At 37.2% G+C, this 14731-nt stretch overlaps 2 protein-coding genes across 2 annotated transcripts; one reads left to right on the forward strand and one right to left on the reverse strand.

The window, feature by feature from the left end:
- The first annotated feature begins 918 nt into the window (after window positions 1-918).
- LOC113060785 (coatomer subunit gamma-2) lies at window positions 919-9688 on the forward strand. The gene is made up of 23 exons (XM_026229969.1): window positions 919-1047; window positions 1820-1872; window positions 1954-2034; window positions 2135-2206; window positions 2643-2722; window positions 2902-2977; window positions 3121-3213; window positions 4028-4114; window positions 4194-4351; window positions 4447-4580; window positions 4670-4737; window positions 4899-5087; window positions 5239-5334; window positions 5522-5765; window positions 6062-6137; window positions 6723-6826; window positions 6957-7082; window positions 7291-7359; window positions 7468-7779; window positions 7905-8002; window positions 8093-8231; window positions 8687-8785; window positions 9263-9688. The coding sequence occupies exons 1-23, from the start codon at window positions 1011-1013 to the stop codon at window positions 9391-9393; spliced, it is 2622 nt and encodes an 873-aa protein (XP_026085754.1). The 5' UTR covers window positions 919-1010; the 3' UTR covers window positions 9394-9688.
- A 1-nt stretch (window position 9689) lies between these two features.
- LOC113060791 (mesoderm-specific transcript homolog protein-like) lies at window positions 9690-14267 on the reverse strand. The gene is made up of 12 exons (XM_026229983.1): window positions 14048-14267; window positions 13593-13782; window positions 13099-13178; window positions 12919-12996; window positions 12680-12816; window positions 12523-12581; window positions 12374-12414; window positions 12220-12290; window positions 11962-12063; window positions 11794-11870; window positions 11276-11339; window positions 9690-10088 (listed from the first exon to the last, which is right to left on the reverse strand). The coding sequence occupies exons 1-12, from the start codon at window positions 14141-14143 to the stop codon at window positions 9971-9973; spliced, it is 1113 nt and encodes a 370-aa protein (XP_026085768.1). The 5' UTR covers window positions 14144-14267; the 3' UTR covers window positions 9690-9970.
- Window positions 14268-14731: the final 464 nt, after the last annotated feature.

The following is a 14731-nucleotide window of genomic DNA, read 5'->3' on the forward strand; positions in this document are numbered from 1 at the left end:
GAATAATAAATATTTGATCACATTTTCATATAGAATCTACGTTTTGGTGAACAATGAACTTGAATTTGTAGGAAGGCTACAGAAAAATAAGTGTAATTTGAACTGTAAAAGTTTGTAAAAACACTACAGGAAAAAAAAAATCCCTTACTTAATTTCAAATAAATGTAAAATCTACAGTCAAACCTGTAAACTGACATTCCCAGAATTCCCTCCATGACACTCCAAATTTGAAAGTATTTAATTTATATAATCATGTTAATGTTTTATATATATATATATATATATATATATATATATATATATATATAAAATGATGGCTTGTCGAATCCACTTGTGATGCGCTTTGATTCTTCGTGTGGATTACACTTATACCAACTGCATTAATATGGTTGTAAGTATGTTAAAGGCACAAAACAGATTTTAATAGCGGTGTTGTTGAATTTACTAGTTTACAATCAAATTTTCTTGTTTGTAAATTGCAGTTTTATACTGTAAAACTGACCTTGAACGTGTTTACAGTTTTTCTGTATTTGTTTACAAAATTATTCTGGCAACCACAGTTGCCAAAAATTCTTTGTAAAAACTACAGAATATTTTATTTAATTTTTTTACAGTGCATGGCATCTCCATCGAGACCCACTGTTCAGCGTTTGGTCTCTCAGAACAAATATAAAAATATATATATATATATTATAATAGATAACTCTAAATAAATGATTGTTATATACATCACAATGCATATTATAATTCGCAAATACGTAAAAATGTAAATGTTGTAAATACATATATACATGGCCTATCGTTTTAAATATCTGCATTTAAATTAACACACACACATACACATACACATATATAAAAAGAAAATTAACTCAGCACAGACTTTTATTTTGAAGCATAATCCAGGGGGCGCCATGTTTACCTCCGCAATGAGCTCACAATAACGTCACACTAGTTGACGTGGAGGAAAGGAGTCTGATCATCTCGTTTGCCGCTGTCAAACATTCTGCAAAATGATCAAGAAATTTGACAAGAAGGATGAGGAGTCTGGTAAGATCAATATTTAATGCACGCAGACACATTATATAATCAGTATTTTATAAATAACATCTTATTTCAGTGACCGAAACGATGTCGGCTGTTTTGCTAAGGAAGAGCGACTGCAGGCCACAGGACAACATCTGGAATTGGAAATATAATTGATTTAACACTTAAAATGAATAATATGCATGTTCCATTCTGTCTAAGTGCGACGGTTTAATCAGTAGTAGCTGTGTGGTTTTGCAGTATCCTGTAACGTTAGTATGTTTATTTAATCTTAAGAAAGCTAATGTGCTAGCAGTTCCTTTATTGATGTCATGTTACAATACAAATCTCAGTCAATGAACAGCCTATATTTGCTTCATGGATGTACTGTATAACCTTTGTATTTTAGACATTTAAAGGCTATTTCTGATTGACTTTGATTTTAAATTTGGATAAATGACTGCAAAAGGGCTAACATTACATAGATGCTATTCTCTTCTGTCATAACAACTTTACCTATAATGCATTTCATCTATAATCTATATAGATTAAATCTATAAGATCTAACTATTTGGTTTTAGTTAACTTTGCATATAGGATTTACATTACATGTGTAACTAATATTGCTGTTTTGAAGTGAACTCAGACGCAGAGTGACATTAAGATGCTATTTGTCATTTTATAACTTATTCTATATGTACTTTTCTGGAAGAAATAGCACCTTATGATTTTATATATTGTTTTCTAATGAAGACATGGGTTTAGCTGATTGACAGCTTTATTTTGATGTTTTTAGGAAGTGGCTCAAACCCTTTTCAGCATCTGGAAAAGAGTGCTGTACTGCAGGAGGTGAGTTTAATGCATCCAAATCTAAAAATTAGGTAAACGTCTCTTTAGTACTGTATATTACATTGCATGTTTGTTTCAAAGGCTCGGATTTTCAACGAGACGCCTATCAATCCGAGAAGATGTCTGCATATCCTCACGAAGATCATCTACTTGCTTAACCAGGTGCATTATTATTTGTTACTTAGCCAGCAGTTTTCTTCTACAGTTTCTCTTTTTTGCTCTCTATGGGACTGATCCATCATTAACCTCTTTTATTATTCAGGGTGAGCACTTTGGAACCACAGAGGCCACTGAAGCTTTCTTTGCCATGACAAGACTGTTCCAGTCTAATGATGTAAGAAACTCTACAGCCATATTAACTATGTGTTTTTTTTGTTTTTTAAATGACAAAAGCTATATCTAGAGATGGTATGGCCAATAGCTGCATATTGTGGATGGATGAATGGATGCATACATTTCCAAAAATAAATAAATAAGAAATAACAATAACGCACAAAGAAAATGACTAAAACCTAAAATAAAATAAATGAAGTATACAAGGAAATGTACAAATCAAAGCTTATTCAAAATATTAATAGAAGCTATAATGGTAAGTAACAATAAATAATATGAGAATAAAATCAATCATTACTTACTATTTTAGTTATTGACAACTAATAATTTAATGCAAATAATGTGTGTTTCTTTTCTATTAGCTGAAGTTTTGAATTTAATTTCAAAATAAAATTTATTTATATGTAATCATTTCTCATTTGTGCCTCTTGTTTTAGCAAACCCTGAGAAGAATGTGCTACCTGACTATAAAGGAGATGGCCAACATCTCAGAGGATGTGATCATCGTTACAAGCAGGTGAGCAGCTCATGTTGCCATAGCAGTGTATTTCTTAAATGCTGAGATATTTACAATATACCTTTTCATATATGTAGAGTATACAAACATGGTGTTTGATGAGGAATGGAAATCTTTGCACACAAGCTGCCAATATTACCCTATGAAGGACGCTGATTAATGTTTTGTTTGTGTCTCAGCTTGACAAAAGACATGACTGGTAAAGAGGATGTTTACAGAGGACCAGCAATCAGAGCTCTCTGCAGGATCACTGATGTGAGTCTCAACTGTTTGCAAACTCCTTTATCTCTGTGTATTGAAGAATTAATTTGCTATCAGTCAGAAACAAACTATATTTAAACTGATGGGACTAATATAAATCATCTTTCCAACTGTGCTTCATCCATCTCGTCCATCAGACCACCATGCTGCAGGCGATTGAACGATACATGAAACAGGCCATCGTGGACAAAGTGCCCAGCGTCTCCAGCTCTGCTCTGGTCTCCTCACTGGTAAGATCACAAATTAGTGTTGCTTTTGTAATGATGTAATAAATTTACATCTCCGACCCCATCTGTTATTATTAATTCAAACTAGTAAGTGTTTTACACTTATTTATAACTGTTTATTACACTTATTAGGGATGCACGATATATCGGCTACCGTATCAATATCGGCTGATAAATGTAAATTTTTCTGTTATCGTTATCGAACCAATAAGAGAATTTGCCCGATATCTTAGAGCCGATAAAATATAGGCCTATTATTCATTGTAGGCTATAATAAACCTGTTTTAAAATACATTTTTAATACATTTTCAGTGAGGAGTAGCCTAATTTATTTATTTTTCCTCACAAGGCTACGAGTCACAGCATAATTAATAATAAAAGTAACCTAATAATAATCTCCAGAAAATAACAGGTCTACATTAACTGGAAGTGCCAAATACTCTCAATAATGACAATATTTAATGATTTTGACGATATCTCCTTACATGATTGTCCTCTTTCAGCGCACTCCATCTTCTTATCACCTTAAAAAAAAAATTACACTTAAGTAATGTTGTCCAGTAACATGTTTCCATTATTTAAGCATCATTTTATTTATTTGTAAAGCTGCTTTATGTTTGATATATGTTTAAGTGTTTAATGCCTTTAATGGTGAGAATTTTTTTGGTAATCAGGCTCTCAAAAATTATGTAAACATTTGGATATAGATTTATCGGCCAACATATCGGTTGCATATCGGTGCATCCCTAACACTTATTCCCACCCCTAACGTTATGGCTCTGGATAATGTAGCTGTGTTTGTGTATTTGTTTTTCAGCACATGGTGAAGATGAGCTTTGATGTGGTAAAACGCTGGGTCAATGAAGCTCAGGAGGCGGCTTCAAGTGACAACATCATGGTGCAGGTTAGTGAGTTGTTTGCAAACTTTGTCTTATGAGTTGGAGGTCTTTCCGTCTCTAATAAAATGGGATCTCTCTCCACAGTACCATGCTCTGGGTCTTCTGTACCACCTGAGGAAGAATGACCGTCTGGCTGTGACTAAGATGCTCAACAAATTCACCAAATCTGGCCTCAAATCTCCATTTGCTTACTGCATGATGATTCGCATTGCCAGTAAGCTGCTGGAGGAGACAGAAGGAGGGTACATGTGTTGGACATCAGCTTTTCAGACTCATCAATGTTATGTAGTTGCATATAATGTAAACTTACCGAGTCTGTCTACATGTGATTTAACAGGCACGATAGCCCGCTGTTTGATTTCATTGAGAGTTGCTTGAGGAATAAACATGAAATGGTGGTTTATGAAGCAGCCTCCGCCATCGTCCATATGCCCAATTGTACTGCTCGTGAGCTGGCTCCTGCTGTGTCTGGTTAGTGTTTCTTCTTTGCGTTCTCATCAGCACACAATAGAGTACACTAGATGTTTGAATAAATGTTGCCTTTCTTTCTCTTTCCATAGTTCTCCAGCTGTTTTGCAGCTCTCCAAAAGCAGCCCTGCGTTATGCAGCTGTACGGACACTTAATAAGGTTGGTTTGAATGTTGCAGTATCACCAGCTATCACATGGAGACACTATGGAGACATTTTTAGGTTTAAAGTCATGCATTTAACAAATAGTGCAAAAACTACATTCTAAAGAGGTAATATAACCACACACACACAAAAACAAATATTCCCTTGTTCACACAGGTGGCAATGAAGCACCCATCAGCGGTGACCGCATGCAACCTGGACCTGGAGAACCTGATCACTGACTCCAACCGCAGCATTGCCACCCTGGCCATCACCACCCTGCTGAAGACTGGCAGCGAGAGCAGCGTGGACCGCCTCATGAAGCAGATCTCTTCCTTCGTCTCGGAGATCTCAGACGAGTTCAAGGTGACCGTGAATTACAACTAAATTAAACAACAATGGCATGCTTCAGAAGATGCATATTCAGTCATGTTTCCGGAGTTAGATTAGTTTTGCCTTTGATAATTGTCCTGTAAAAACTGTGTTTTCATAACCGAGTGGTGTGTTTGTTTTCCAGGTGGTTGTGGTCCAGGCCATTAGTGCCCTGTGCCAGAAGTATCCCAGAAAGCACAGCGTGATGATGAACTTCCTTTCTAACATGTTGAGAGATGATGTGAGTTCATTCAAGTACAAGATTTTTCTGAGTCTCATATTCTTTTTTTTTTTTTTTGTGAAAAACCACACAACCAGATTTATACTTGATACCCTTAACAATTTATTTACATTTTTATCACCAAAAATAGCTGAAAAAGCATTTACTTTTTCATTAGACATGTTTCATTTTTTGTTTCCTTTTGTAGGGTGGCTTTGAGTACAAGAGAGCCATTGTGGATTGTATCATCAGCATCATAGAGGAAAATCCCGAGAGTAAGGAAACAGGCTTGGCCCATCTGTGTGAGTTTATCGAGGATTGCGAGCACACCGTACTTGCCACTAAAATCCTCCACCTGCTTGGGAAAGAGGGCCCACGTACCCCCACCCCCTCCAAATACATCCGTTTCATCTTCAACCGTGTGGTGCTGGAGAGCGAGGCCGTGCGGGCAGGTGAGTAATCTTGCGTGACCTTTGACATATGCGTTAACCTCCTTGCAATAAGCTTAAAGACCTGCTCATGCCATTGTAAGATTTCAGGAAGCTTGTGTTTGCAATACAGTAGAACAGAATTATTTTGAGCGTTATACGCTTGTCCAAATAATTAATTGCAGTCCAACTGCAAGCAGTAATAAATTAAGCAGAGTTTATAATCTGTAATTAATTAAATTCCAGAGACTAAGATGAGCATCTTTAGGACATTTAAGCATTCTTCTGCTCTGACTCTCCTCTCACGTTTTTCATCAAAGCTGCTGTTAGTGCGCTGGCCAAGTTTGGAGCTCAAAACGATGACCTGCTGCCAAGCGTCTTAGTTCTGATGAAGAGGTAGGCCTTCAGCAGAAGGAAGTCTGTGTGTGGGTGGGTAATTACAACAGTAATCTGAGTATTAGAGTAAGGAAATGGAACAAAGAAATGTGTGTTTGGAAATTAATGTGAATGCTTGTTTAAAAAAAAAAAAGAGAGAGAGAAATGTATTTATTTGATTGGATTAAAAATGATGCCAAACTGAAAGCAGTATTATTTTTGTACTAAAAAGAGAAAATCCTCTTATTTAATTAGATTAAAATATGATGCAAAATGAAAAATAAAATAGTAAATGGAAACTTGACAAACTATTTGATTGATGCAAAAATGAAAATACTCTCTTTATATATATATGTGTATATGTATATATGTGTGTGTTATACTAAGAGATTTAAACTTTTTTATATATATATAATAATTTAATAATAAAAAAATATTTGATTGGATTGAAAACAAAAATTATGCAAACCATAGAGTAAAAAAAAAAATTGTTCTATAAAAAATCTAATATCTACCAGAATGTATGCATATTGTCATTGTTATGTTGCTTATTGCCCATTTCTAGAGAGAAGCGTTTAAGGTGCTAATTTACTGTGTGTCTGACAGGTGTATGATGGACAGTGATGATGAGGTGAGAGACAGAGCCACATTCTACATGAATGTCCTTCAGCAAAAGCAGAAGGCCTTAAATGCCGCTTACATCTTTAATGGTGAGGGTTTGTGTTTTAAGGGTTGGTTGCAGTTGTTCTGGATAGTTCAGATTCTTATTGTGTATCTGATGCATTTAATCTGATTCATCTGATGTGAGTGAACAAGGGTTGTTGAATGGTTTGTTTGCAGGTCTGTCTGTATCTGTTCCCGGACTGGAGAAATCCCTCCACCAGTACACACTGGAGCCCTCTGAGAAACCATTTGACATGAAGACAGTTCCCTTGGCCACGGCACCCATCACCGAACAGAAAACAGGTGTGAACCTGAGCTTCAGCAGTTCAGTAACTTCATTACTTATCATAATCCATTGCAGAATATTCTCATAATAACGTATACTCAAAAAAGAAATTCTTATGTGGATGCTAATCATCTTATGTCTTAACCTGGTTTGGGGTAAATTGCATATCTTAACCAAAACTGCTCAAATTATCCAAGTTCACTTAATTTTACTCTCTCATGCCAGAAATCGCACCTGTGGCAACAAGCAAACTTCCTGAAAAGCTTGCACCCTGCCGCCAAGACATTTACCAAGGTAAGAAGTGTAGCTAATTAGCAAAACAAAGCATGTGGGCACTGTTAAACCAGAGTCTGAAGCAAACTGTGCCACATTTCAACTAGTCCCCTTATTTTTCTCCATCAGAGCAACTTGCAGCCATCCCAGAATTCCAAGCCCTTGGTCCCCTGTTCAAGTCGTCCGAGCCGGTTCAGTTAACAGAAGCAGAGACGGAGTATGTGGTGCGCTGTATCAAACATGCTTTCACCAATCACATGATCTTCCAGTTCGACTGCACCAACACGCTGAACGACCAGCTGCTGCAGCGGGTTCTGGTCCAGATGGAGCCGTCGGAGGCATATGAGGTGCTAAATTACGTACCTGCACCTAGCCTCCCCTACAGCCAGCCCGGCTCCTGCTACAGTCTGGTCCGGTTACCAGAGGATGACCCCACAGCAGGTCTGACATGATTGATTCACATTGTGATGTCAAGTTTTCTAGCTTTGGCAGATTTGAACAACAAATAATGATGTTAAATTTCCCATAATGATTTTTTTTGTTGTTGTTGTTTGCATTTGACTTAGTGTCTTGCACGTTCAGCTGTACAATGAAATATCTGGTCCGGGACTGTGATCCCAACACGGGAGAGCCTGATGATGATGGTTATGATGATGAATATGTGGTATGTGAATTTTCTAAATCGGTTCATACTGATGAAAATGGGAAGTTTATCAGTGGCCATTCCTCACTCAGTGTCTGGTTTCCCTCCCAGCTGGAAGATTTAGAGGTGACAGTCGCTGACCACATACAGAAAGTGTTAAAACCAAACTTTGGTGCAGCGTGGGATGAGATCGGAGATGATAATGAGAAGGAAGAGACGTTTGCTTTGGCCACAGTCCGAACTTTAGATGGTAAGTTCGAATAAAGGAATAAATCATCTCGAAATGAAAATTTGTTGAAAAATGTAGTCACCCTCAGGCCCTCCAAAATGTAGCTGAGATTTTCCTCATAGAAAGTTAGCATTACATCACTTGCTCACCAATAGATCCTCTGCAGAGAATGGGTGCCATCAGAATTAAAGTTTAAACCGCTGATAAAAGCATCACAATAATCCACACAACTCTAGTCCATCAATTAACGTCTTTCTAAGTTAAAAGATGCATGTTTGTAAGAAACAAATACATTAAAGCTTTTTAATTTTAAACCATTGCTTCTGGTCAAAGTATGAGTCTATAATCCAAAATAATGCTTCCTCAGTATAAAAAAAAAATAAGAATAACCAGTAAAGGTGTTTGATTATAACGAAGAGTTTTGTGGCTGAACAGAATGTGAAATGATCATCTCTTTATTGTGTTTGTCTTCGCAGAGGCTGTAAATAACATTATCAGCTTCTTGGGCATGCAGCCTTGCGAGCGCTCAGACAAAGTTCCTGAAAACAAGAACTCGCATGTTCTGTTCCTAGCAGGTATGTACTCATTTCATCCCTCCAGTTTTTCAGTTTTAGGAGAATCTTAGTTCCTGAAATGTGTATTGGATATTACCGTATTTTTCAGACTACAAGTCACACCTAAGTATAAGTCGCATCAGTCCAAAAATACATCATGATGAGGAAAAAAAACATATACATACATTTATTTAGAACCAAGAGAAACCATTACCGTCTACATCCGCGAGAGGGCGCTCTATGCTGCTCAGTGTAGGCTACAGGAGCACAGAGCAGCATCTCTGGCATCATAGAGCGCCCTCTGGTGGCTGTAGACGGTAATGTTTTCTCTTGGTTCATTTCTCTCGGTTCATGTCAAATTAATTTTGATAAATAAGTCGCAACTGACTATAAGTCGCAGGACCAGCCAAACTATGAAAAAAAGTAAACTTATAGTCCGGAAAGTACAGTAATTTTCTAACCTGACTGATGAGGTTGAACGATTTTGTCTTTCTGAAGGTGTGTTTCGGGGAGGTCATGATGTATTGGTGAGGGCACGTCTGGCTCTGGCTGACGGGGTCACAATGCAGGTGACTGTTAGGAGCACAGATGAGAATGTGGTCGACGTCATCCTGGCTTCTGTCGGCTGAACGACTGATGTTCGAGTGACCTGGTCACATGCCAATCAATCTGGGTCATTGTGCTTTTATATGTTTAGCTATACAGTAGCACTATAATGTTTCTCACAACCATCATTGTGGCTTGACATGAATCCTCTGAGTCTAAAACATCCTCTTTCTTTATTTGGTCTGTTCTGTGCCACTTTAATTCATGCGGAACAGACCGAAACATTGTTTCTCTGGTATTTGAGCTGTTTAGGCCTTGGGGCCTTTACTACAAACCTTTTCAATTATCAATAATAAATCAGTCTGAAAGAGTGCAAAACTTGTGTTTTAGTGTTTGTTTTTTTTTAGTGACAATTCATACAAAGATCTTTTTATTTGAATAAAAGCATTCATGCTTGGAACACATATATTTACAAGTTTGCATCGCATTTGACCAAACTCTTTAATATTTTTTGTAATGACTGTTTGGCTATTTGGTGCAATACTTTCAGTTTTGTGCATTTAAACATGACTGACATTTCACACACTCTGCGGTTTGATGATAAACAGATTTGAATATTTTCTAACAACTAATTTGAGGCAATATTCCTATTATTACTCCTCAGAATGAGTTGATAAAGCTGAGGTAGGCATTAAAGAAGCCTGTGGGATCCTCCAGCTGTGGATAGTGACTCACATGCTCATCTAGAACCGATACTGTGGATCTCCGCACTAGTTTCCTGTGAATGAGGAAAAGAGACCAGGAAAAGTGGTTAAAATATTTCCTCAAGGGTCATAGCTCCCTCTTTGTTACTTCTTTGCTGTTTCATAGTTTATATGGTTAGTTCCAACTTGAAATCACCAGTTTTACATATAATAAGAGGACAAACCCTTTTAGAGGCACAGATAGTATAGTGCAGTGTTTCCCAACACTGCTCCGAAGAGCACACAAACAGTGCACATTTTTAAACTCTAGCTAATCTATAACAGACCTGATTCAAATCATCAGCTCGTTAGTAGAGATACTCAAGACTTTGGGGGTCAGGAGAGGTATTGGGTAATTACTGTGCTTTTAACTCAAAGGATTCAGTTCATGAGGAACTAGATTAGAACCTTATTGAATGTCATCTTTTAAAATGACAAAGAAGTAACAATGATCTTTCATGATATTATGCACAAGAAATTAAGTTTAAAAACAATCCTAAAACTTTACCACAAACTGTGTCTCAGAGGATAATTCACTGCTGTTAATAAAAGAAAGACTTTGTTCAAATCTCACTATTTCTTTACTACATTTATTTCTCTATGTATCTTTCTTCAAAAACAGACAATAATTTTCCAATCTTATCCCCCAGTCACCTGAGTTCATTTTAAATTTGAAATAAAACAAAGCACTCCATCCAAAAAAATCCAGAATACTCAAACTGTTTCAGTAGCTCAGTATATGAAGTGTTCTGTTTTTATCTTGGAGACCGGAGTTCAAAATCCGTGATGGTGCAGTGGCTAAACATGTTGGTTGTGGACAAGGCTGCAATAGAGCCATGGCTTTAAATCCCACTTCAGTGTGTTGGGATTAAAATCGACCAACAAAACAAGACTGAGGAAATGTCGATGACATGAGGTGTGAAGTTGCAGCAAATGTTTTATAAAAAAATATTTTTTCCAATTTTGAAATGATTAAAACGTCCAAGATTTGAACCCAGGGCTCTCATGTAGAAACAAAGTATTGCATCATGATATCTTACCAATGGGCCAACACCATCTCACAGAAATAATTACTTTTTTTTTTATTTTGCATTAAGAAAAACAACATACACAGATTAAACAAAATAAAAAAAATGTAAATATAGAAATACTTCTTTACTGGCGATATTAATAACGTTACTGTAAACAGAGTTAATAAATATAAACAAACACATATACTTACTGGTAGAGCTGGATGAACTCTGGATGTGGATTAACTGGATCTAGTGGTCCATAAATCATGTGCACTACAAAGTAAAAAGAAAAAGTGATCAATCAGTGACATTTGCAAAGTACAAGTGTAAAGGATCTTGTACAGCCCCAATACACACAGTCTAAAGTGATCTACCTACTAATTATCTTCCAAACCACAACAATCCATCCCTCCTGTCATACAGTATGAGTGTTAACATGCTTGTCCTGCTGCACTACATGTTGTACACCACACTACTGCATTCAACTATGTTAATGTTTACTTAATATATACTATCACCTGGGGTGCAGACGGCCTAAGCAGCTTCTGCAGTGATTTTCATTGGATTAAACTACTTAACCTCAATAGCACTGCCCATGGCTGAGTTTTTAAGTATTCACACACCTCAGCTACTCCAGCACTTGACCCAAAGTATGAACACCTCATTCTTGTAGCATGACGGCTACTTCAGCACTTTGTACCAAAGTATGAATGGTGTGTGTACTCACATGGTGTTGAAGTGGAGGTTAGAGCCCCGACCCATCTCTCTCTGTGTTTCAGCCTCTGGTTAATGTACTGCAGGATACTGAGCAAGACACAATAACAACAAACAATAGTTGGTGACAGTTCTTAAAAGCAAAGCACTGCAAGTGCAACACATGGAGAAGTTTGGACACCTGTCCATGACCAGATTTCCATCGTTAAAGCGAATTCCTGTCCACATGTCCCACAACTCGGTTTCTGTTGGCTGGGTGTATGGTCCAAACACATCTCTTATTCTGTAGGATATATAATATTTAGAATTGAAGGCTCACAGCTAGCATGATTTAAGTAAATGATTTCTAATTACATGTGTAAAGTACATCAAAGTGTATGAACTGTGAATTTAAGAGCATAAAAGTAAACACCACTTTCATTCCAGATGCTCCACTCACCCTCTAGAGAAAAACTGGAAGTTTATTAGGCGGGTAAGTACAGGTGAAATGAAACCAGAATCCTTCAGCACCTAAAGATGACCAAAGATTGGAAATGTTCACTTCTCATATTTACAAATGAAAACAAACTAGTTTTTTAAAGTGTCACACTCACTTTCTGAACAAATCTTGGATAATGAGTCTCTGGGAATATTCCTTTTAAGTAAAAAAACAAAACAAAACAGGCAAAGTTTTGAATCTCCATTCAGACTTTAAGAATATTATATATTTACATTTTCTGACTGAAAAAAAACTCTAATGTACCTCCATTTGAGAGGCAGAGGCTGTTTATTGTGATGTGTCCGCTTCTGTTATGGTCACTCCTGTGTGTTTAACTGCACGTGAGAACCGCCCAGATCATATTGACAGGAACATTAAGCTAAATTATGCAGAGAAACTTTTAAGGATCCTTAGGGCTCACCTGTACAGTAACTCGAGAGCTACAGTGTCTCCATAGTCATGTGACAGGATGTTGATCCTCTGCTCCGACAGACCCAAATGAGCAACCAGGGCCTCCACCACATTGGCCTGCTCGAAGATGGAGTAACGGTGCGGTCGCTGGAGTTTGTTAGATAGAATTAATTATTCTAATTACGGATAATAAAATATATTATTTTTATTAAAAAAAATAGTAGTAGTGACTCATGTCTTTTATCTCACCGGTTTGTCTGAAAAACCGAAGCCAAGGAAGTCGAGGGCGATGACTCTGTTAAAGCGTTGAGTCAGAGAATCCCAGACCTTCAAAACAACAGAATGAGATTCAAGAAACACCACGGTGTCCAGTCACTGTCTCAGTTTATTGCTGCTTTATTTAAATGTTAATGCAGTTTTATGAATTACCTTATACCAATCACAGCTTGAAGTAGGAAATCCATGAAGCAGCAAGAGGACATCAGAGCTTCCCACGACACCAACTGACTCTATTGACAAATGGGAATACAGTATATTATTACATCATGTGTGTGTGTGTGTATGAACCTAAATCAAACAAAAAACAGCCTTAATAATAGCATAGGTATATTTAGCAATGGCCAACAATACAATGTATGGGTCAAAATTATCATTAGGATATTAAGTAAAGATCATGTTCCATGAAGATATTTTGTAAATTTCCTACCGTAAATATATCAAATCTTAAATTTTGATTATTAACATGCATTATTAAGAATATTTTTTGCACCCTCAAATTCTACATTTCCAAATTCAAACAGGCCATATATCAATGGAAAGTTTATTTATTTAGAAATTTTAAAAAAGGTTCTTTATGACGGGTTTTTTTATGGTGTATGGAGAGGAGAAAGATAGTCAGTTTGTAAACAAAGCTTGTGACATACCTTTATAGAAGACGTTATTGCCTCTGAATGTGAAGAAGTGACCGGAAGAGTGCCAGGTGATGAGCGCAGGTGAGAGCTGTGGCGGAGGGATATGCAGATACACGGCGAGCAGAGGGATGCACAACAGAGCCACGTGAAGCCACCACTCCCTGCTGACACGACGGACCGATCCGCACTCGCCTTCATTCCGCTGCAGACAGGTGAGGCATTTATGTAATTGTGCTTTATTGTATTGGGTTAACAAAGCAAATTGGTATTTTATTGCTGGAGAGAGAGCGAGGTAACGTTAGAGACAAGCGCTTTTCAAAGGAAGTAACGTTACCACATCATAACGCGAATTAAACTGGCACGGAAGCCTTGCTAAGATAGTAAGATTCAAACTGTCAGTAAAATAACAACTGCCATATAATGCGTGCTAGTCAAGAGAAACGCACGTAATGTGTAAAGTTACTTACAGGTGAGTCGTGTGTCATTCTCGGTTCCTGCGCTTTATCACAGCGTGTGTTGGTTGTTTTCGCGGTTGGGCTGAAATATGAGCCGTTGAGTGACATTAAGAGTCTGTCACTGAGCTGTCATCTGCATAATCCGTATTTGCAAGGCCTAAAACATTAAGCTTGCGACTGTTATCCAGCGTCGTGTTGCCAAGGATCCAAAGGTCTAGGGCTCAAAGTAAGGCTCGATTACGCCCCTGGTGGAGCGGATGGTAAACGGCAGTAATATCTACCAGAGGAAACATGTACTCGATCAAAAGAACGTATATATTAATTTAAATGTAGGTAGAGTGAAAAAACGGGATCACCGGTTCACTTTTGGTCAGTAAGTTGAGTTAAATCGTTAAAAACTCGATCGGGACAGTGGCATCTGTGAGAGGAGACATATTTCATTTTTAGAGTTCTTTTGTATTAAGTTGTTATTATTATTAATATAAATTATTTTCATTCTTTTATAAATGATTTTATTTTAGCCCAGCAGATCAATATAGAATCTACCAGAGCCTCTGTTTCATAAAACAGCTTTGCCAAACAAGCCAGGCTTATTTCAGCTATTCTAATTTTGAACCAAATCAACTGATAATAAATCCGACTAAACCTGGCTTATATTTCATGTGCTATGTCTGCTTGAGATCACAGTTCTCAGCT

This window comes from Carassius auratus, chromosome 4, assembly GCF_003368295.1.
Source record: "Carassius auratus strain Wakin chromosome 4, ASM336829v1, whole genome shotgun sequence".
NCBI lineage: Eukaryota > Metazoa > Chordata > Actinopteri > Cypriniformes > Cyprinidae > Carassius > Carassius auratus.